The sequence below is a fragment of the Eutrema salsugineum genome, unplaced genomic scaffold (assembly GCF_000478725.1).
Source record: "Eutrema salsugineum unplaced genomic scaffold, Eutsalg1_0 scaffold_1, whole genome shotgun sequence".
NCBI classification, from domain to species: Eukaryota; Viridiplantae; Streptophyta; class Magnoliopsida; order Brassicales; family Brassicaceae; genus Eutrema; species Eutrema salsugineum.
The window spans coordinates 11303099-11324917 of NW_006256909.1; the positions used below are offsets into that span (position 1 = coordinate 11303099).

A 21819-nucleotide genomic window follows, 5' to 3' on the forward strand; every position below is an offset into this window, starting at 1 on the left:
TCATTACTCGAGTTGGTTTCTGTATTTGGCATCGATCTGGTACAAACTGCTATAAGAATCAACTAAACCGAGGTACTACAGACCAAGAGTACTGGTACAATCTAAACCGTAGTAAGAGTAGTAGTAGTGGTAGTAGTCACAAAGATCATAGTAACAAACATTTTCATCATCTAATGCTCTACCTCTTTCACAATGTCATCACTCGACCGAGCTTCCACTTTCTCTTCTGTAGCCTCGCCTCTCTTATCCATTTGCTCTTTTGAATCTTTGGAGTTATCTTGTAGCTGCAAAGGACATACAGAGAATCATTGAGGAAACCATAGCCTAGTTTCTGTTTAGCTTAATAAGCCGGACTGTTTACCGGGTTACACATTACAATTGGGAAGAAGAGAGTAGTATCATGAGAACTCACGCCTAAGCTTTTCAGGCTAGCAGAAACATCATCTTGTTGCTGATTCAAGGTGGTCTTCAGGTCTTTGAATTCCTGGTTTGTGTAGAAACGCAAACAATTCAAAATGTGCATCACGAAACAGAAAACGGTAAAGATTTCGATGTGCATGTTGCTCTCAATATACATACATACCTCACGGAGCTGCTCAACTTCAAGATTCAGAGTCTTCTTTAGCCCAGAGAGCTCCTGTAGAAGCACCGAGTAAGAGTTTATTACATACCGAGTTTCAAAACAGTACAAGAGGAGAGCTCTTGTGTCGCCTGAAACTGACCCTAGCAAAGGAAAGCAATTCTCTTTGGGAGCAGAATTTGGAGAATCTGAATATATATTTTCCGAGCAGACCACAAAATGTATTGAGAGGAGTAGAAAGAGAACTCACCTCACGGTAGACTTTAACTTGGGTGTCTAGCTTACCTCTCCAACTTTGCAAGTCCTGTGACAGTTAAGGCATAGATGTAAAGCTGGTTTGTTAAGAAAAGACAATAGATGTCTGAACAACGATGAGAAAATATGAGATGAGAATATATATAAAAGGTGTTAAAACCTGTTTCAGGTTCTGGATCCTGATAAGCAACTCGGCTCTTGATTCGCTCAATTCCTACAGAAAACGAAATCCAGACTTCAGAAAATGGCATCAGAAGATTTGACTAGAAATACTAATAGATAAAAAGATGGGAAGGCAACACAGCTACACATACCGTGAGCTTCGAATCAACAGGACTGGTATTTTCTTTCTTCTGCAGAAGAAGAAACAATCAAGATCAACATTCAAATTTCAGTAAACCACATTATAAAAACAATTCCACACGGATAAAAATATAACTGTGGGCTCTCCAAAACAAAATTTCTGAGGGAAATCAATGCTGCAAGATCAATGAGATTGTTTTTATTTATCTTGATAATCAGAGAAACAATTGCAAAACCACAATGCCAATCAAAACTACCAGAAATTCCCTAATTATCTGATTCCAAATCTAAAGAGATATACAACGATAGCCAAATACCATCAAATGAAAAAACTTTGAAAGTGAATCAACTCAGAATCAATGTAACCAGAATCTAGAGATTGCAAAATATGTGGAACTCTTAAATGTAGAGAGAATTCTCTACAAAAAAAAACATAGCAAATCACAGACAATAATCGAAACAGCAAGAAAGAAACAAGAACTCACTAAAATGAAAAATAATAACTACGAAGTTGCAGACAAACACAGATCTCGGTCCGAAATGGCGCAATTAATCCCAAACCCTAGATACAAAACCAAATTACAAAACAGCCGCAAACTCTCAATTTCAGACCAAAACTCAGAAACACAGAGCCCTAAAAGCCTACGTGTTCATGAATCGCAAAATGAGAGAGGCGAGAGAGAGAAGGAGAGATTACAGGAGCAGTAGGAGAAGATACGGAGACAAGAGCCGCGGAAGATGTTGGATCGGAGGTTTGGTCCGCCATTATCAATGTGAACTCGGGAAAATTCTCTGGGAATGAAATCAAAAAGGGAAGATAGAAGAATTATGGAGGTATTGAGAAGGAAGGAAGAAGAAGATCTATTAGAGAGATTGGTAAAGTGACAAACAAACAAATATCAGACTATTTAGTGATGTCGTTGGGAGCGAGACTCAAATTTCAAAAAATGAAATTAAAATAATAAAAACAACAAAATTCAAATTTTTTATTTTATGTATAGCATTGTTTTTCCCAATACGTGATCTACTAACTCTCAATTTTTTTTTTTTTTAAAAAAAATATATTTACTTATTATTCAATTTCAGTCAATTATTTTTAGTATATTTGATTAACATTTTTAAAAATACGATTTTTTGCTTGTATAGTTTCAGTTTGTGTATTTTCGACGCAGAAGAAATAAGAAATAATAAATAATTTATAAGTTTTTTTCTCACAAATTTCCTTTGTTTTTGGTTAATGTCTACCATTTAAGACTGGTACTTACTTGGGAGCATGTGTGAGGCGACGAGAATTTAAATTTAAAGATGAGTTTTCACATATTCTATTTTATAGCTATCTTTTTTCTTATTGGCTGGCCACTCTTTTGTTATTTAATTTAGTCGAAATCTATGGAGTATACTTTTAGAAAATGTTTCGGAAAGTTGCATCTATTTGTCATAACTATTTGTTATATATCTTTTATTTTAAATAATCCTAAAAAATATTCCAATATTAAATGAATTTTTAGGATGAATTAGATGAATTTAGTCGTTTTACATGCTCTTTTTTCTCTGTAACTAATTTATTTATTCTCAAGAACTCAAAACACATTTGCTTTTGATGTCAAACAACAAAAAAGAATGTATTGTGAGGAAGTGGTATTTGCCTATTTGGTGTAAGGAAGAGAAGCAAGAAAAGCGAGAGTAAAAGGAGAAGTGGATTTTCCAAACAATGAGCAAAACGAAGGAAGTTTTTGGAGAACCCTTTCCACTTGTGGAGTGATACGATCAAAGTCAGTTCTGAGTTTCAAGAGAGGTCTCTGCTTCTTCTCCTCCTTCTTCTTCTTCTTCTCAACAGATACTTCTTCCTTCTTTTCATAAAGTTTGAGAACAAACCTTGTTGGCGCCTTTTTCCCACCTGAGAATTGAATTTGATGCCACCCTTCTTCGTTGCTGCTCTTCTCGCCACGTGCTATCATCAACTCCTCCTCCTCACCTACTTGCAGTGTAAAGTCTTCTATTTCCTCCATGTCAATGCCAAGAGTCCAGCGAGTTGAGCCTCCTGTGTCCATCGAAACTGCTATGACTCTTTCTTTGTCGTCTACGACACGCAGAACCGGAATATCGTTCTTGTCCCATCCAGCCTCGGCGTTCTTCTTGGTCACACAACTATACTTAGCTTCGAAGCTGACAAAATCAACCTTATTATCTCTCCCACACTTGAACCCTTCTTTGATCTGCTCTGCTTCCATGTTCAAGTTTCCAGGAGTGTTTGAGAACAACGATATGAACGACACTGGATCTTCCCCGCTTGTATCCACAACATGTACTACCTGTACAGGTGTACAACCATATATCCAAAGGCTGAGTCGCAACACAAAAGAAACTAAAGAACTTACCACTGGAACGACAATTCAAAGGGACTTACATTTACTGCTCTTGCAGTATCCTCGGTAAATGCAGGAAGAACACCAGAAGATACAAGAGAAAGAGAGAGGGCAGTGATAATGCATAATGCAGTGACAATTGACCTTTTTGCACCTGGAGACCATAAGTTTTGTCAAGAATTATTATGTTTAATCAACTTAAAATTTGTAATTCTTGTGATAATTTCCATAAACAAAGTTTTGAAATAGAGCATTTACCGGAGAGATGAATATAAGCCAGCAGGTATACCATAGTCAGACTTATGAAAGTAGCAATAACAACAGCGATCATCACATTGCCTAGCCATTCTGGAGTTCCGCCTGGATTTCTACACACCAAAATACCCCAAAAAAGCAGCTACAATGTAAGATCTGTGGAAGCTAAAGAAGAAAGAGATTCACAGAACCATTAATTCTCGTTGCAGCAGCCACTATTTACGTTTAGGCAAGAGAATCTTAGCCTGTCTATGATAGGAACAGAGAGTGGAACTCTCTTTATTTCTCAAAGGAAGGTGAAACGATAACCAAAGTAAACCAAAAGCAGTTGGAGTTTGGCTTAGAGTCCCGAAGGCTCTCAAACACCCAATGATCAAAAAGACTCATAATCTCTCTTCCCCTTTGACCTATTTATACTATTAGTTATTGTTCATCCATATCTATCAAGCATCTCACATTATAGTGCCTTTATCAGTTTACCTGTCAAATCGAATGAGCATGCCGATCATTGTGCCTGCTAACCGGATAAAACTGCCAGATGAAACCAAAACTGGTACAGCCAGGCTGATAACGAGAGTTGCAAGCTTGAGGGGCTTAGGCAATCGGATTGGAGTTAAAGTCGCCTCAAGCAATCCATCTAGACAACCATTATGTTTCATTAAGTTAAACTTAGAACAGTTCTAAAGGGAAAACAACACTTTTTCAACATCCCTCAATATATAAAAAACAGTAGCTAACAAAGATTGGCTTACATGCAAATGCAGGAGGAACTAGCCAAACCAGAGCTAGGTAAGTTGATCCAAGTTTATAATAGGTTCCCAAGGCCAGAAGAACAAGCCACTGTATAAAACCAGCTTTGAACAGCCATCTTTCAGCCTCCAGCTTGGCCAAGTTATCCCTTAGTCTTGGTGAGACTTGCATTTTGTTCGAGTTTCGGTTTGATGATTTCTTCCGAAGGAACATGAAGGCCACATGTTGACCACTTATTGACCCCAAAACCGCAGGGGACACAAACAATCCAACTGTCATCCATGGGTTTGAAGCGTAGGGAACAGGTGATGAAGAAATCAATGGAAGTATGAAGGCAACAGCAACCGAGAAAGCTACTGAGAATATCCATGAGAGGATGATACTCAAACACGACAACATGAGCGACACAACAGCTGGATAACCACCCATGATCAAAGACATAACCCATATGAGAATCGACTGCATGATCACTGAAACATATAGCATTGTCGCAAAACTTTGCCGGTATACAATCATATACTTCCCCTGAAAAGTTGACATAGGAGTAAAAGGAAAGACATTAAGACATGGTAAAGGAGAACCTATGGAAGTACATAATAACAACAGAATAGTTAGTTCTCAATCACCAAAATGTCAAAATAGACAGCTGAGTCCGCTTTGGATTTCTCCTCTCCCTGGAGTGTTTTCTCCTTTGGCAGATCAGAAGATGAAGCAACACGAAGGAGGAAAGCAAGCATATTTTCCCCAAGATGCTGAAGCGATCCTGGTTTTATCAGTTCTATCTTATCATTCTGCGACACAAGGAATAAGATATTACACATCTAAACAAGGAACAAAACAAGAAGAACAACATTTTAAAACCAACAAAAAGGGGAATACCTTAGTGTGATAGACAGCAGTATTATCTGCAAAAGCAAAGTCCAATCCTGAGAGACCAGCAACCTCCTTGTATACTTGGAAATCAGTCGCAGATTTTATTACTCCAGAAGTGAACAGATCCTGTCATAGTGAAGCAGTCACATATAGATTGTATTTATATACCAGTAAAGGGAGCAAGAAACATCAGTTGAAAGTACACGTACTTGTCCAATGATCTGACCAGATGGATATTTCGCGGCCAAAGCAAAGTTTTCAATAGCCCACGGACTCGGGCCAGCCTACACCAGGAGGATACTTCAAACAATCAGAAGGTCGAAATTCTCAAATGGAGATAAAGTGAAGCAATTTGTAAACCAAAAACCTAAAACTCTTCTAGGTACAATGCACAAAAATAGTAACTGTGTCCAAATGTGAGGACCGGGAGATAGAGTAGTGCTAAGTCTATACCTGAAAAATACCAGACTTTCCACCTGTACCCATGGCTTCTAAATCAATAGCTAAACGTACTGTGGAACTCCATGGATGCTGCATCAGTAAATTTACAATGTGAAATAGAAACCATAAATTCAGGAATTAAAAGATCTAGAGAGGGACATACATTTAACTTAAAGCCATTAAGGTGAGTGTATTATCATATTTACCTGAGTAATAAAACTATGAGCGCCATTAAGACCTTCTTCCTCTCCAGTATTGAACAAGAAGATAACAGAATTCTTGAATCCATGAGCCGATTGGGAAACAGATCGAGCTAGTTCCAGCATTACAGCTACACATGAGCTACAATCTCCAGCTCCACCTCTTCATACATTCACAAACGAAGTTCAACACACACTTCTGACTATTAATATTGGTGATGGAAATAAATGGATAGGAGATGAAGCGATAAATACATACGTTGAAAAGACAGTATCAATGTGAGAAGAGACAAGAATAGCATTGTCTCCTGCGTCTGATTCATATTTTGGCAAGATTCTTAGCACAATGTGACTTATATCCGAATACACAAGTGACTTCCCTTTGAAAAGACCACCGACAAGACGATTTACACCGGATTTGGATTCGAACAAATCAACATTCACATCAACCTCCCAATGAGCAGTTTCTTTAACTTTCTCAACTGCTTCCAATACATACTACAAAGATGAACAACACAAAATCCTCAGTGCACACAAATTAAAAAGAAGAAAACATAAAAGTTGGAGACAAACCTCAAGGGCATGGACAAGAGCATCAGAAGAAACGGGATGCGGACCAAACTGAGTCAAAGCCGTGACATGTTTCATTGCCTGAATTTCAGAGAAACCCCTTTTGCCAGCTTGTTGTGCGGTTAAAGGACGAGGTAAATTCCCATGCTGGTAATTGTAAACAGCCCAAGAGGAGTATGTGATCAGAATCAACACTGAGAGCCATACTTTCCCTGATCTTCTAACATCGACCTGCACATCATCCTCTTTATCGAGAACAACATCGTTATCGGTTTCTTGACTTGACGATGGCTCTGAAGAATCCGACGCCTTGGGATGACGCTTCCTCATCGTATCGGGATTTGGATCGGTTTTGTGTTCTGGTAATGGTGAAAACAGAAACGGGTCATGACCCGAGTTTGGATCAGGAATTATTATACGAAAATCGTATTATCTTCTATGCGTATACGAACCCTAGGATCGAACAAATTCGTACCTGAGTGAGTTGATTCCTCGCGAATTGTTGTCTTCCTTCCTCGACAGTAACACTCGGGAGAAGTAAGAGAAGCTCTGTATTTTTTTTTTCCTATACAGAAATATCTCAACTAGAAGAAGACTATGTATATACCAACAAAAAATAAAGTAAGTATGAAACTAAACCTTAATGTAAGTATGAAACTAAATCTTATGAAACTAAACCGTTCACTCTTCTTCTTTTTCAAAATGAGTTGTAGCAATTATAGTGAAACCTAAAAATAATTGCTAGCTGCTGAATATTTTCATGACCCATAACAGAGTTTCCAATTCAGTATTTGTTGTTTCCAAGCTGGTTTGGCCTCCCAAGCTAATATTTTTGAACCAACACTATATAAGATGTAAAAAAAAAAAACATTTTGAACAGTGTATTTAAAAGGTTTGTTTTTTTTTTCGTACTTTGAATGTTAAAGCTGATTGTCTATCAAATAGTGAGAACTCCTATTCTTATGATTTCAGTTTGTAAACTATGTTTCAACAATCAAAATTAATTTTGACAACAGCAAAATAAATTTTTGTAATGTGGTATGGATAGACTAGAAATTAGATATTACTGACACATCAAAAGTTGAAAACATTGATTTTGGACATTAATCAATTTTTTGTTTTTTTGACATTTTTATCCAATAGAAGGTTGAAAAAAAGCGAATTCTTAAAGAAATGGTCCAAATGGAGTAAAGTTTTATAGTAGTCGAGACATGGGAAAACACATGTTCCTTTACAGCAAAAGAACATGTAAGTATAAAACTAAACCTTAATGTAAGTATAAAACTAAACCTTAATGTAAGTATGAAACTAAACCGTTCACTCTTCTTCTTTTTTCAGTATGAGTTGTAACAACTCATTGACACCTAAAAATAATTGCTACAACTCATTTAAACTCATTGAAAAAAAAAAAAGAGTGAACTGTAGCTGCTGAATGGTTTTCATGACCCATAATAGAGTTTTAAATTCAGTATTTGTTGTTTCCAAGCTGGTTTGGCCTTCCAAGCTAAAATCTTTGAATCAGCACTATATAAGATGTAAAAAAAAACATAAAGAAAAATTACAACGAACGGTTTTATATTGAACAGTGTTTTAAGGTTTCTTTTTTCAAATAGTGTGAATTCCCATTGTTATGATTTCACTTTGTAAACTATGTTTCCAACAATCCGGCTGACCAAAACATCTTGACAACAGCAGAATTATTTTTTGTAATGTGGTAATAGACTAGAAATTAAAATATTACTGTCACATCAAAAGTTGAAAACATTGATTTTGGACTTTCTGTTAATCAAATTTTTGTTTTTTGTTTTTTGACATTTTTATCCTGAAAAAGGGAAAAAGCGAATTTTTAGAGAATTGTTCCAAATGGAGTAAAGTTTTTAAGTAGTCAAGACACGGGAAAACGCATGTTCCTTTGCAGCAAAGGTAAAGATCAAAACTTTCTGTCTCTCTCTCTCTTGGCCTGAGCCGACTCGGTGGCGACTCAATGGGTCAGGAATCGTTTATCTACAGCTTCGTCGCCAGAGGCACTATGATTCTTGCCGAGTACACCGAGTTCACCGGTAATTTCCCGTCGATTGCTGCTCAGTGTCTCCAGAAGCTTCCTTCCTCCAGCAACAGCAAGTTCACTTACAACTGCGATCACCACACCTTCAACTTCCTCGTCGAAGATGGCTACGGTTTGTTTCCCCTCTCTCTCTTCTCTCGGTTTCTTGATTTTCTTGGCCGAAACGAACATTGTCTCGAAAAAGTGCTGTTTTTAGTTTGAAGCCATTAAAGGTCTTGATGGATCTAGCTCAGGATTGATTAGCTGTATGTGCATCATCTGAATCTAAGGGCATTTCGTTTATTGGATTTGCCTTTACTAGGCTATTCAACAGTGTTTTGTGTGTTGTTCTCTGAGAAATTTGAAGTTAAACAAAAGAACGAATTGATTCCTTTTTTCCCTTCCTGATTTGGTTTGGTTTCAAGTTTCAACTTGGGAAAATGCCAATTATGAAGCACGCATGTCCTATCACATAACAAATTTCTAAATACAAGTTTGATATATATTGGTAACAGAACACTTCAAAGATCTTGACTGTTTTGCAGTTCTGTGTACAATCTACTAGTGTTTCTTGTTAGTTTTTGTATGGTTAACGCATTACGCGTCCTATTTGTGGATACCTTTACTTGATGCAGATAAGAGATGTTTCTGCCAGTTTTTTTTATGAGAACCAGTTATGGTTTTGGAGGTGAAAACACACGCATGTGTTAAGCTTAGAGTATTAGATCATTGAAATCGAACCAAGGGTATATCATATGATTGGGGTTCAACTTTATATAAAGATTCCATCCTTTGCATGCATGAGGTAGGATTTGACTAGACTCTGCTGTCCCTGTATTGGAATCTCCCTGTTTTGCACTATATACAGGTTTTAAAGTTTATAGATAGCGTTTATTTCGCGTTGTTCGTTCAAGTAGAGTCTACTGGCTCTTACTTTTTGCCTTTTTAAATTGCGGGAAAATCATTGGAGATGTTTGTGCCAGTCTTTCTATAGGAGAAGAAACTGCTCATGCGTTTTACAATTAACTCAGGGCAATTAGATCATTTGAAATGTGACATATAATATGGATTAAGTTCCACTCTATTAGAAATGTCCATCTTTGGCATGCATAAGGCAGGGTTTTGACTGAACAGTGTTGTTCCCTGAATTGGAGTATCCCTATTTAACAATACATACAAGTTTAAAAGTTCTAAGACAGAGGTTATTTAGCGTTATTATGATTCAAGTCGAGCCTACTTGTTACTTTAATCCAGTTAAACAGCGATAGATCATTTGCTTTTATGTGCGGTGTCCTTTGTCCTTTGATCTTTAAAGGACACAGAAACTGATTAATGTTTCGTGTTATTAGCAGTCTTATGCGGAGACGTGTTGCTCTTCCTATATAATGCGTCCTCTTGAATAATCTTGACTGTGTCATACTTATTCTTGCAAAAATAATACATATATAGTTGCATTTCACTTATAGAACCCTCCTTGAGAATGACATCTTTCCTTGTTTTATGTGTTTCAGCATATTGTGTAGTGGCAAAAGATTCTCTCAGCAAGCAAGTTTCGATCGCATTTCTGGAGCGTGTGAAAGCTGATTTCAAGAAAAGATATGGGGGTGGAAAAGCAAGTACAGCAATCGCCAAAAGCCTGAACAAGGAGTTCGGGTACTTACCTTAAAACTTTTGGGGACTTGATGAATAGATGTGAGAGATTTTGTTATTGACGAAAATGGTAACGAAAATTGCAGGCCGGTCATGAAAGAACACATGAAGTATATTGTTGACCATGCAGAGGAGATTGAGAAACTAATAAAAGTCAAGGCTCAAGTTTCAGAAGTTAAAAGTATTATGTTGGAGAATATTGACAAGGTAATGCACATCATTGGCTATCATAGTTTCTACTGCATTCTCACTTATGTCTTTCTGCACACTTAGACTACCAATCATTCTCCTTTACTTTTACCTTTAACCAATGATGTGTCTGCGAAAAAGCAATTACGTATTTCACTATGTCCCCTTAAAGCAGAGACAAATCACTGTGCATTTATGCTTGTACTAAACCAATATTGTTGACCTATTCCCAGGCAATCGACAGAGGGGAGAATCTAACGGTTCTTACTGATAAGACCGAGAATCTACGCTCACAGGTAAAGGGCAAACATGTTTTTTTATAGTTGATCTTCTCTAAAATAGGCCAGTTTAATTTAAGTATACTTGAACCTTTTTAGGCGCAGGAGTACAAGAAACAAGGGACACAAGTAAGGAAGAAACTGTGGTACCAGAACATGAAGATAAAACTTGTGGTTCTCGGGATCTTGCTGCTACTTGTTCTCATTATCTGGCTTTCAGTTTGTCATGGGTTCAATTGCACAGATTGAAGACACTACAAACTACTCAGATTGTGATGTTAGAGCCTTGGCGAAAATGGCGACAGAGACAAAAGTCTCTGGTAAAGAGAGAGATAGGAGAGAGAGGAACAAAGTGATTATAAGGTTTTGACTTTGGATGTTGTATGATAAAAAAGTTTTATTTCGAAGGACCATTAACATCTTCTGCGTTGCGTTACAATCGGTGAGCTAGGCGGACTACTAATATGAGTAATATCAAATATATAGGTTATATAGACATTACTGTACATAGTTTTCTAAACCCAAAATGGCTAAAACTGAGTTACATCTATCATCTTCTTCTTTTTTTTAATTCGACATCTAAGGGGCTTTGTGACGTGACTGCACTATATAGAAAGGATAAAGTGAAAACATGACGCATTTCATATTTTCTGGAGCTATCTTTCTGGTTTGAACAAATCCTCATTTCTAGTAGTTTATTTAGGCCATGAGAGTTTCAACAGAAATGAGCTCATAACTGTATTCAAATGTATGTGCTCCGCAATATTTGGCTATACACAACCAACAGATACATGTATCTTTCTATGTGCTTAACTGAAAAAGTATCAGGCTGTAAACATTTTGAAGCTTTTGAGCTATATAATCTAAAGCAAAGCAAACTGTCTCGAACACAAATCTTAATTATCAGCTTACAGGTTTGAAAATCTCCCATATGTGTGTATGATTCTAGCTTTTCAATACTCAAGATGCTCACAAAAAATAGCCATAACACCTCAATCAAATTCATAAAAATGAAGACTTTCATAGTTCCAGTATCATGTTCCACAAAATTTCCAACAGCAGCTACATACCGTAAGAACTCAAAATAGCTTAAAACAACAAGCAGAATCAAAACTAAGACCGCACTTACATAAAAACTGCAGAAACATCGCACACACATAAGACTAAAACTTTGAACTTTATCAAAGCTCGTCTTCATCCCTCAAATACTCCCCAATATCAGCTTGATGAAGCACAACGATGTTATTAGGATCCAATTTCCGGCAATCCTGAGTGCTCTTAGCCGCAATTCCAAACCCTAACGGAACATCAGTCATCGAGAACACGACAACTCCATCTCCAGGAACAATACTATCAGTAATCCTCCCTAATCCTCCTTTCAACACATGGTTCCCGTAAAGAAACGACATCTCCGATGTGGGTTTTAGCCATACCTTGTGTTTAGCGTTCGCCGCCAAGAGATTGAGCGACATAATCGTCAGGTGGAAGCTCCCGGCGTGAGTGTATTTCCCGATGCAGGTTCCGAGCGAGACGAGGTTTTTCCGGGCGATGTTCGTGGCTCGCTTCACGAGAGACTCGCTGACGTAGTAGACTCTGTTCTTCTGGAGGCGGAAGCAGTAACGGCCGGATTCTGGGTCGGGTCCTTCGTGAGAGGGGTTCTCGACGAGGTTCTTGAGGTTGTTTCCGATGAACTTGAAGAGCTTCTCGAAGACGACGGTCGTCTCGTTCTCGTCTAAAGGCCGCATTTTTCTGGGAAGAGGATCGATTTGGGAGAAGGAGGAGGAGGAAGCTCTGTTTTTTTCTGATATTGAGTTTTTTTAGGGTTTTAGTACCAAACCTAATGCGGCCGACGAGTTTTTTTCGAATTTCGAATTTTGGTCCGTTAACAATAAGTATTATCATTCCAACCCCTGAAATTATGTAATAAGATGTGTATGTGAGAGGAAGGGTTTTTTTTTGAGAAAATTTGAGAAAATATCTTTCTATGAGTTTATATTTTGAAAAATACACCATTTTTTTTCTTTTTTGAAATCTACACTTCTTCATCAATAAAATGACTAAATCAACCTAAATAAGAATTATAGTAATTAAATATATAAATCATAATTTTTAATTAAAAATAGTAAAATAATAAAATCTAAATTTAAATTAGTTTTCTTTCTGACTTTCTAGTCAATACAAAATGTGTTTCCTACTTCGTATATGGACACAAATTGTATATTTCACTGAAAATTCTAGTTTATTTATTTGTCTATTAGACAATGTCAGATTCAGTTACTTGGTTTAACTACACAATTGAGAAAATAATGTAATGTCTCAAACAAAACTAGTTACAAGCGACTTGATAAAGTCTGAAAGATTTTGTTTTATGATATTTTAATGTATGTAGAAACGATTCATCTCTAATCTCTTTATCTTCATTATCCTCATCTATTCTTTACTGTCTTCTTCATCAGTTTGCTAGGTTTTTTTGTATAATTTATTCAGACCATCATTTTTACCATCTGAGCACATGCTGATTCTATTTTCTCTACCAAAGGAGTAATGAGAAGAAGTAACGACAGTAAAAACAAAGGATCTGCAGATTAGATATATTGTAAGCTTACTAGATGAATTGTTTTTGTTTCTTTTATCCTTGAGAGAGACCGGACAAATATAAGTTGTTCAGATTTAAAATCTTTCACAATCACTATGAAACATGAATCTTCATCTAACACTTACAGTTGTACGTAATCCACTTGATTACGTGATTTCTATATCTTAGAGTTTGAAAGAACTCTGTTTTTTTCAGAAAACTGAAAGAGAATACCACAAGTTAAAAGGAGTTATGTTTCTATGCTTTTTTTTAGAAAACTCAATTGTTGATGAATCTTTTTTATGTAACAAATCTATATAACACTAATAGAAAAAAAATTTTGTAGAGATAAAGTTTAAAATATTTAAAAATTCATCTGTTTATAAATTTAAAAATTTTAAGTAATTATATATCAATATCTCAAATAAAAACAATCATAATATTAACTATTTCAAATTTTTATTAACATTTCTTAAAATATATTATTTCTAATTAACTTTGATCATATAAAGTCTTTTTACATATATCAAAAGTGTAGTTTTCAAAATAAAATAAAAACAGTGTATTTTACTAATTTAAATATCTTAATAGTGTATTTTGCCAATTATCCCTTTTTTTTTGTCAAACCTAATACATCGACGAAAAAAAGAACAAAAGGTACACAATCTTTTTTTTCTTATATTATAATTAGTATAAGTCTAACTGTCTAAGAGCAAGTAGAAGCATGTGTTTAACGAATGGTTGGAAAGAATAGAACATATGTATCATGTGGATTTGTTATAGGTTATATGTCAAGTTCAAGAAATAAATAGTGGGAAACGTTGTGGACAGTGGCGGAGCTAGGTAAGGTGGAGGGGGGTCAGCTGACCCCTGTGAATTTAAAAAAAAAAATCTTTTATTGAGGTTTACCAAAATATTTGCTGGATGAGTTGGTCTAAAATCACTTATTTGACCCCTATGCCTAAGGTTCAAATAGTTCATTTGCTCCTCTAATGTTAAAATTGCCACTTGTTTTGTGTTTTTTTTAATGTTTTTTTTTCTAGTTCTTTTGCTCCTTCTAAAATTTCATCTAAATTTAGTCAAAAGTATCTATAATATAATCTATGAAATTTATAACAGTACTGACATTATTTTTAGTTATTTTAACTAGACTTTTTTCAACCATGAAATTTATTGAAAATTAATAATTTAATATTATTATAGGACTTTAATATATAACCCCTGTAAAATATAATCTTGGCTTCGCCACTAGTTGTGGACGTCTACTTATATTAAGTGTTTTATAAAGGGAAAATTTCATATAAAATCCTCAACTTAATTTCAATGAGTATTTAAAATCATCAACTTTTCCTGTGTCCAGAAAAAACCTTCAAATATTTTTTCTACCCATTTTAAATCTTCAATTGTTATTCGTATAATTAATTTACAGCATATACGAAACAATACTAAACGAAAATGGAAACATTATTTGAACCTTGTTGACAAACTAGCTACAGTACTCGTCGTGGTTAAATAATGGTTAACATAAAACTCGATATAAGCTAAATCTCGACAAAATTGAAGCAAAATCCCCAAATCATATTGAAGTAAAATGATCACACGGATAATAATTGAGGATTTAAAATAAGTAGAAAAAATATTTGAAATTTTTTTTTGGGCACACGAAAAGTTGAGGATTTAAAAAGCTTATTGAAATTAAGTTGATGATTTTGTAAGGAATTTTCCCGTTTTATAAAACACAAGTTATTAGTTTTTTTTTTTTTGACAAAGGTATTCAACTGAAATATCCGAGGTTGTTTTTATTTTTAAGATATGGAAATCGACAAATACCAAAACTATTCAATGCTTTAATTCGCTATATAATTATGATAGTCATATATAACAAAAAAAATACAACAGGCCAAGATACAACCACGGTATTATATGGCTTCAACCACTAGTTCACTACCCATAACGCAGATATAAAATATAGTGGTGAGAGAAACGAAGATCATAAATTTAGAGAAAGAGAGCTAAAGAAAAGAATGGAAGAATTAGACATAGTAATATTGGGAGGAGGCATTGCTGGTCTTGCAACTTCCCTTGCTCTTCACAGGTTCATTATTTTCTCCTCTTTTTCTTAGTTATGATCTTAATCATTGGTAACTTGTAATATATTGATTATTGACTAATTAACGTATCAATCAAATAAACATAAATATATAAAAGGAAGGGTATAAAGAGCATTGTGTTGGAGAGATCAGAGACGGTAAGATCTGAAGGTGCAGCATTTGGTATACAGACTAATGGTTGGCTTGCACTTCAACAGCTCGGCCTCGCGGATAAGCTTCGTCCTAATTCTCTCCCAATTCATCAGTACGTATAATATTTTAATTAGCTCTAATTATTAGTCATTACTAATTATTCATTGTAACGGTAACAAAACTAGGATAAGAGATGTTTTGATCGAGGAAGGGATTAAACGAAGAGAATCAGTCGGACCGGCGTCCTATGGAGAGGTAAGAGGTGTAATAAGGAATGATTTGGTTCGAGCTTTGGCTCATGAACTTCCTCTTGGAACTCTCCGGCTTGGTTGCCAAATTGTGTCGGTTAAGCTGGACGAAACGCTGTCGTTTCCGATTGTTCACGTTAAAAACGGACAAGATATCAAATCAAAGGTATACTCTAGCGACTGTACATACATATGTCATTTACTACTGATCAATGAATTGAGTAGTGGAGTGTATTAATATATACTATATAGTATATAGTTTAATATTAACCGACAGTGACGTTTTTCGAAAGCCGTGAGCGGATCGATCTATAAAGCGAGCTTTGGTCGTGTGTAATTAAACCACATATATTGAAAGCTACATGTTTGGCATGAATCGTTGTTACAGTCTGAATTGTTCAATTTGCTGAATTATCTGTTAAACTCAATATTTAAGCTAACTGAAAACTATGCTAAAAAGAAAAACTTGCTAATTTCTTTACAAAATGGCTGAAAGTTTAGAAAAAAATAAGTTCAGTAACAAACGCATGATACTACATAACATAACTGGTCTTTTATCTATTTTCTAGCTGAAATCACCATTAATTTTTTCAGCCAGATTATGCCAGAAATCACCACTAGTTTTCAGCCATCTTACGTTGTTATTGGTTAATAGTTGTACTTTAATTTAATACTGATTACAGTATATACTTTCTTTTAGTTTAGGTTTTGATTGGATGCGACGGGTCGAATTCTGTGGTATCTGAATTTCTAGGACTAAAGCCAACTAAAAGCCTAAGTTCTCGGGCGGTCAGAGGGTTCACAAACTATCCGGACGGCCATGGATTCCGGCAAGAGTTTATAAGAATCAAGATGGACAACGTCGTAAGCGGACGACTTCCTATAACTCCCAAACTCGTCTTCTGGTTTGTTGTTTTGCTTAAGTGTCCACAAGGTACAATTTTATATGGTAACATTTGTTTTAATACATATATAAAGATATTGTGTTCTAACTTTATGTAAGAAAATTGATAATTTTTTAAATTTCATTGACGTATATATATATGATGAATTTGTTATATAAATAGACTCAAACTTTTTGAGAAATCAAGAGGATATCGCAAGATTCACACTATCATCAGTCAACGACTTCTCACAAGAGTGGAAAGAGATGGTGAAGAACTGCGATATCAACTCCTTATATATCAACCGTTTAAGGTACCGAGCTCCATGGGATGTTATGTCCGGTAAATTTCGACGTGGCACTGTGACAGTGGCCGGAGACAGTATGCACTTGATGGGTCCATTCTTAGGACAAGGATGTTCGGCTGCGCTGGAGGACGGTGTCGTTTTGGCTAGATGCTTGTGGAGAAAGTTAGGGCAAGACGGTATGAACAATGTCTTTTCAAGGAAGAGAATAGAAGAAGCGATTGATGATTACGTTAGAGAAAGAAGAGGGAGACTCGTGAGGCTCTCAACACAGACGTATCTTACGAGTAGGTTAATCGAAGCTTCGTCGCCGGTGACGAAGCTCTTGGTTGTAGTTTTGTTGATGATTATGTTTCGTGACCAAATTGGTCACACTCGATATGATTGTGGCCGTCTTTAAAATATTAATTGATCTATATTTTACGTATGGATCCATGATCTAAGTAAGAGTGTTTGTGTGTTTCAAGACTCATGATGAGATGTTTGTATAATTGTATCCGGAGGTTACTCATTGTGTTTACTGTTCTTCTCTTTATATGTTCGATTATGGAACTATGATATTAGTAGTTTTTATCTACTATTATTAGTAGATAAAAAAAAACGTATATGATAATAGTCTTTCTCACTTGTCAAAGACAAAAAAAAAACCTTATTAAACAGGTTTTTTTATTTTATATAAAAATTACTTTGTAATTACTATGTAAGAAATATTTTCATTTGTCAACTTCTATATAGATTTTTTTTGGTTTTTCTGATTTTATATCATTTATCATTTTTTATCCGTCTCACCACTTAGATTCACTAAAGAAAAGCCAAATTTTAAAATCATTTTCTCAACATTCCAAACTGTTGGGTCATCATAAAATTTGAATTTTTCATCTTTGTTCTAGTATCAAAATTTTAAGGTATAAGATTGATTTTGAATCAATTCGATACTTATGAGAAAAAGATAAGTATCGAGTCACAGTCACTACAACAAGTAGCGACATATTTATGTACAACTAGTCTACTTGGTTGGATATATCAGAAAGATGAATTAAATTTTAGGTGGCGTCATCGCTTTCGTCAACGTCAACTTACTTGCATAAACGTAGCACATGTTTGACTCGCAAACGATCGAGCTTAACCTGACACACACGTGACTTGATTGCTTCCCAAGTTATTGTCTCAACGAAAAGTCTTCTCTGCTTCTCTCTTATCTATATAAACAAATCCAACTATATTACATACACATCAGACAAAAAATACAGTACTTAAACTAAACTCCAGATCCAAAATTTCAGCTTTCAACTACTAAAATAGATGGAAGAAATCGGAATTGTTATCGTCGGCGGCGGAATTGCTGGTCTGGCCACCTCCCTTGCCCTTCATAGGTTTGTTATTTTTATTTCTTTTTGAAAATACAGTTTAATTAATTGCCACATTAACTCGGAATGAAATGTATGTAATTTTGGAGTGTATATTATTTTTTTAAAAAATGCAGAAAAGGAATAAAGAGTGTTGTGTTGGAGAGAGCAGAGAAAGTGAGATCGGAAGGAGCTGGAATCGGAACTCTTACCAATGGTTGGAGAGCTCTTGATCAGCTTGGCGTCTCTCATCGGCTTCGTCTCACCTCTAATCTTATTCGCAAGTAATTATTCTAATTCAGTTTTTTTTTTTTAGTTTTTGCTATTAATTAGTGATCATACCTTTGATTTTAAGAATTTACTAGATTTTAACCCCGTGCATCCGCACAGGAATATTTTTTATTGTTTAACAAATTTTGTAATATAATTTATGTTTTTGAGTTTAGATATAACTATTTTTATAAATATATTTTTTAATAAGTGAAAATATTGATTTTTGTGTTTAGATATATTTTTATAGTATTAAAATTAATTATGATTATAAAAATATAATTTTAACCCGTCTGCTAATATTAATTTAAAATGAATTATTATAAAAACATAATTCTAATTTTTCGTTCATATCACCATATAATATAAATATTTAGCACTATAGTTTTCTAAAATTTAATCAAAGAAGGGAGTGTACAACTGGTTTTTCAAACCACATTATATTGTATGCAATAATTTTTAATTTTTTATGTTTTGATTTTGTATGAAAAATATATTTTCGATATACATGTATAATTCAAAATTAGTGATATTAGTTACCAAAATATTTTTAATCCGGTTTTTTATATATATTTTTAGTTTTATGAATTTTAAAAAATATATTTTTAATATTTAAATTATACATTTGAATTTTACCTATTATTTTATTATTAATTTGTAAATAAATCATAATCGTAAATATATTATATAAACAACATAAATATCATATCATTTACATCATTATAAATATTTTATATTTCAAATATGACCATTATTTTTCATATGTGAATTTTTTTTTTTCAAAAATTCTAGATATTTTTGATAAAAATGTTTAAAAGTATATAAATTATTTAAATTAGAATCTTTAAATGAAATCTAAATTAATCAAATCAAATCAAATATAAATTACCTATATTTAAGGAACTTTAAAAATATTTAAATTAATAACTAATTTTCGAATTTAAATATAAATAATTATTAAAATTGTTTTTAAACACTTAAAAAAAAGTGTTTGGAAGCAAATACTAAATGTGCTTCTGTTTGAAGAGATTGTTGGATCTTGTCTTTTATGGGAACAGGGCACGGACCATGTTGATTGAAAATGGGAAAAAACGAGAATTCGTTTTAAACATCGAGTATGTCCCATATCCTCTCCTTCATTCGATCATTTATATATTTGATGTTCATTTAAGTATATCTAATTACTGCAATTAAACAGAGATGAAGCTCGCTGTATTAGAAGGAACGATCTTGTTGAGGCCTTAGCCGATGCTCTTCCTGAAGAAACCATCCGGTTCGGTTCTCAAATTGTTTCTATAGAGGAGGATGAAACTACGTCGTTTCCGGTTGTTCACTTAACCAATGGAAATACGATTAAAGCCAAGGTAAAACTATCTAGCTCTCTCTAATTCGGCCTGCGTTTACATAAGAATGTAAATACAAATTTACAAATTAATGCACATGCAAACGCAAAAAAACAATTGAAACCTTAACAATTAGCATATCAAGAGGCTTTTATAGTCTTATGTAGTAATGTAGATGCAAACGCAATGAAACAATTGTAACCTTAAAAATATTAATATTTTGCTCCTCCGATCCCATAGGTTTTGATTGGATGCGATGGTGCGAATTCTGTTGTCAGTGACTATCTGCGGTTAAGCCCGAAAAAAGCGTTTGCTTGTCGTGCGGTGAGAGGGTTCACCAATTACCCAAACGGCCATGGATTTCCACAAGAGCTTCTAAGAATGAAAACAGGAAACGTCTTAGTGGGAAGGCTTCCTTTGACCGACAACCTCGTCTTTTGGTTTGTTGTACATATGCAAGACAATCATCACAACGGTACAGATCAAGAATCCATCGCGAACGTGACTCTCAAATGGGTCGATAAGTTATCGGAAGACTGGCAAGAAATGGTTCAAAAATGCGACGTAGAGTCATTAACAATAACACACTTAAGGTACCGTTCTCCTTGGGAGATCATGTTCAGGAAATTCCGTCGTGGGACTGTGACTGTAGCTGGCGACGCAATGCACGTGATGGGTCCATTCTTGGGACAAGGTGGCTCGGCCGCGCTAGAGGATGCGGTCGTTCTTGCTAGATGTCTAGCTAAGAAAGTGGGTCCGGACCATGGAGAGGATTGTTCGATGAAAAACATTGAAGAAGCTATTGATGAGTATGTGGAAAAACGTAGGATGAGACTAGTTGGGCTTTCGACGCAGACTTATTTGACCGGACGTTCCTTGCAAACGCAGTCAAATGTTGTGAGGCTTATGTTTATTGTGTTGTTGGTAGTATTGTTTGGGCGTGATCAGATTCGTCATACTAAATATGATTGTGGCCGTCTCTAGAAACTTTGTGGACAGTTTATGAATTAGTCTAGTGTGAGGTTGTGTGCTTTAATTTTTTTTTTTTTTGGTGTGATTATGATCATTGCTTCTATTATACGTAATATATTAAGTTATTATAATTTGATTTATATAAAACAGCATCATACTTTTAAATGTTTCTTTTTGCTAGTTTACTGTTTAGTTCTAAATTTCTAATTAACGAAGCTGACAAAAAAGATTGAAAAATAATTCTAGTCAGATGATATATCAAAATACAGTATGTCAAATTAGATTAACATAAAAAATAATTTTATGACTAACATCTGTGTTTATGCCAGTTAATTTTTTCGGACTCTTCTTTTTTTTTTTTTTGTTTAGTTCACTATATTTTTTGTTTAGTCTTCTAAATTTATTTATTTTTGTTAGTGATGGGTTTAAGACACCCCCTAAACTTAGCCAATATTCATTAATTCACTAGCTGTATCCAACTCTCTGAATTTGTTCTTTTCCATGGAACAAGTAAATCCATATACGTATTTCATCATGAGCTTTTGTATATATCCAGAATATGTAATTCTGTTACATGATGAACCAATGAAAATTGTATATCTTCGGTTATAAACTGTTCTCATTTTTTTTTTTTTTAACTTTTCTTGTACATGCATTGGATTTCATAATATTTCCCTTCTTATCTTATATAAGAAACGATTTCTTTCTTTTGAATCCATTAAATTGTATTTTTGTTCTTTTCTCATTAATTTTGAATTTAATATAATTGTCCACATTTAGTTCACACTGCCATTTTCGTAATTCGAAAGAAATCAAGCTTCTTCCACCTTTAATTATTTAATCTAAGCTAATTTCTACTGTAACATCACCTTCCAGTGAC

General features: G+C 34.6%; 6 protein-coding genes across 7 annotated transcripts; 3 read left to right on the forward strand and 3 right to left on the reverse strand.

Moving 5' to 3' along the window:
- Positions 1-37: 37 nt before the first annotated feature.
- LOC18028224 lies at positions 38-2016 on the reverse strand. Its single transcript, XM_006414383.2, has 7 exons — positions 1836-2016; positions 1150-1188; positions 996-1049; positions 831-884; positions 584-637; positions 413-484; positions 38-284 (listed from the first exon to the last, which is right to left on the reverse strand). Exons 1-7 carry the CDS (start codon positions 1902-1904, stop codon positions 171-173), a joined length of 456 nt encoding a protein of 151 aa, XP_006414446.1. The 5' UTR covers positions 1905-2016; the 3' UTR covers positions 38-170.
- Positions 2017-2728: 712 nt separating this feature from the next.
- LOC18028225 (endoplasmic reticulum metallopeptidase 1) lies at positions 2729-7156 on the reverse strand. Its single transcript, XM_006414384.2, has 13 exons — positions 7069-7156; positions 6597-6952; positions 6283-6521; positions 6030-6186; positions 5836-5913; positions 5592-5666; positions 5389-5508; positions 5136-5300; positions 4512-5034; positions 4240-4396; positions 3763-3872; positions 3546-3658; positions 2729-3450 (listed from the first exon to the last, which is right to left on the reverse strand). Exons 2-13 carry the CDS (start codon positions 6921-6923, stop codon positions 2785-2787), a joined length of 2730 nt encoding a protein of 909 aa, XP_006414447.1. The 5' UTR covers positions 6924-6952; positions 7069-7156; the 3' UTR covers positions 2729-2784.
- Positions 7157-8485: 1329 nt separating this feature from the next.
- LOC18028429 (vesicle-associated membrane protein 724) lies at positions 8486-11277 on the forward strand. Its single transcript, XM_006414385.2, has 5 exons — positions 8486-8770; positions 10149-10290; positions 10374-10494; positions 10710-10772; positions 10854-11277. Exons 1-5 carry the CDS (start codon positions 8578-8580, stop codon positions 11001-11003), a joined length of 669 nt encoding a protein of 222 aa, XP_006414448.1. The 5' UTR covers positions 8486-8577; the 3' UTR covers positions 11004-11277.
- Positions 11278-11739: 462 nt separating this feature from the next.
- LOC18028430 (60S ribosome subunit biogenesis protein NIP7 homolog) lies at positions 11740-12598 on the reverse strand. The gene has a single exon (XM_006414386.2). It carries the CDS (start codon positions 12497-12499, stop codon positions 11936-11938), a length of 564 nt encoding a protein of 187 aa, XP_006414449.1. The 5' UTR covers positions 12500-12598; the 3' UTR covers positions 11740-11935.
- Positions 12599-15348: 2750 nt separating this feature from the next.
- Positions 15349-17408, forward strand: LOC18028431 (monooxygenase 1). Of its 2 annotated transcripts, none has more exons than XM_006414387.2 (5): positions 15349-15424; positions 15538-15684; positions 15758-15986; positions 16526-16754; positions 16888-17408. In XM_006414387.2, the coding sequence occupies exons 1-5, from the start codon at positions 15354-15356 to the stop codon at positions 17406-17408; spliced, it is 1197 nt and encodes a 398-aa protein (XP_006414450.1). In that variant the 5' UTR covers positions 15349-15353. The 2 variants fall into 2 exon arrangements, with proteins under 2 accessions (XP_006414450.1, XP_024005598.1); XM_024149830.1 differs by having other exon boundaries at positions 15354-15424; positions 15538-15688; positions 15720-15986.
- An 811-nt stretch (positions 17409-18219) lies between these two features.
- LOC18028432 (monooxygenase 1) lies at positions 18220-21106 on the forward strand. Its single transcript, XM_006414388.2, has 5 exons — positions 18220-18381; positions 18492-18638; positions 19683-19739; positions 19823-19988; positions 20208-21106. The coding sequence occupies exons 1-5, from the start codon at positions 18311-18313 to the stop codon at positions 20949-20951; spliced, it is 1185 nt and encodes a 394-aa protein (XP_006414451.1). The 5' UTR covers positions 18220-18310; the 3' UTR covers positions 20952-21106.
- The last annotated feature ends 713 nt before the right edge of the window (positions 21107-21819 follow it).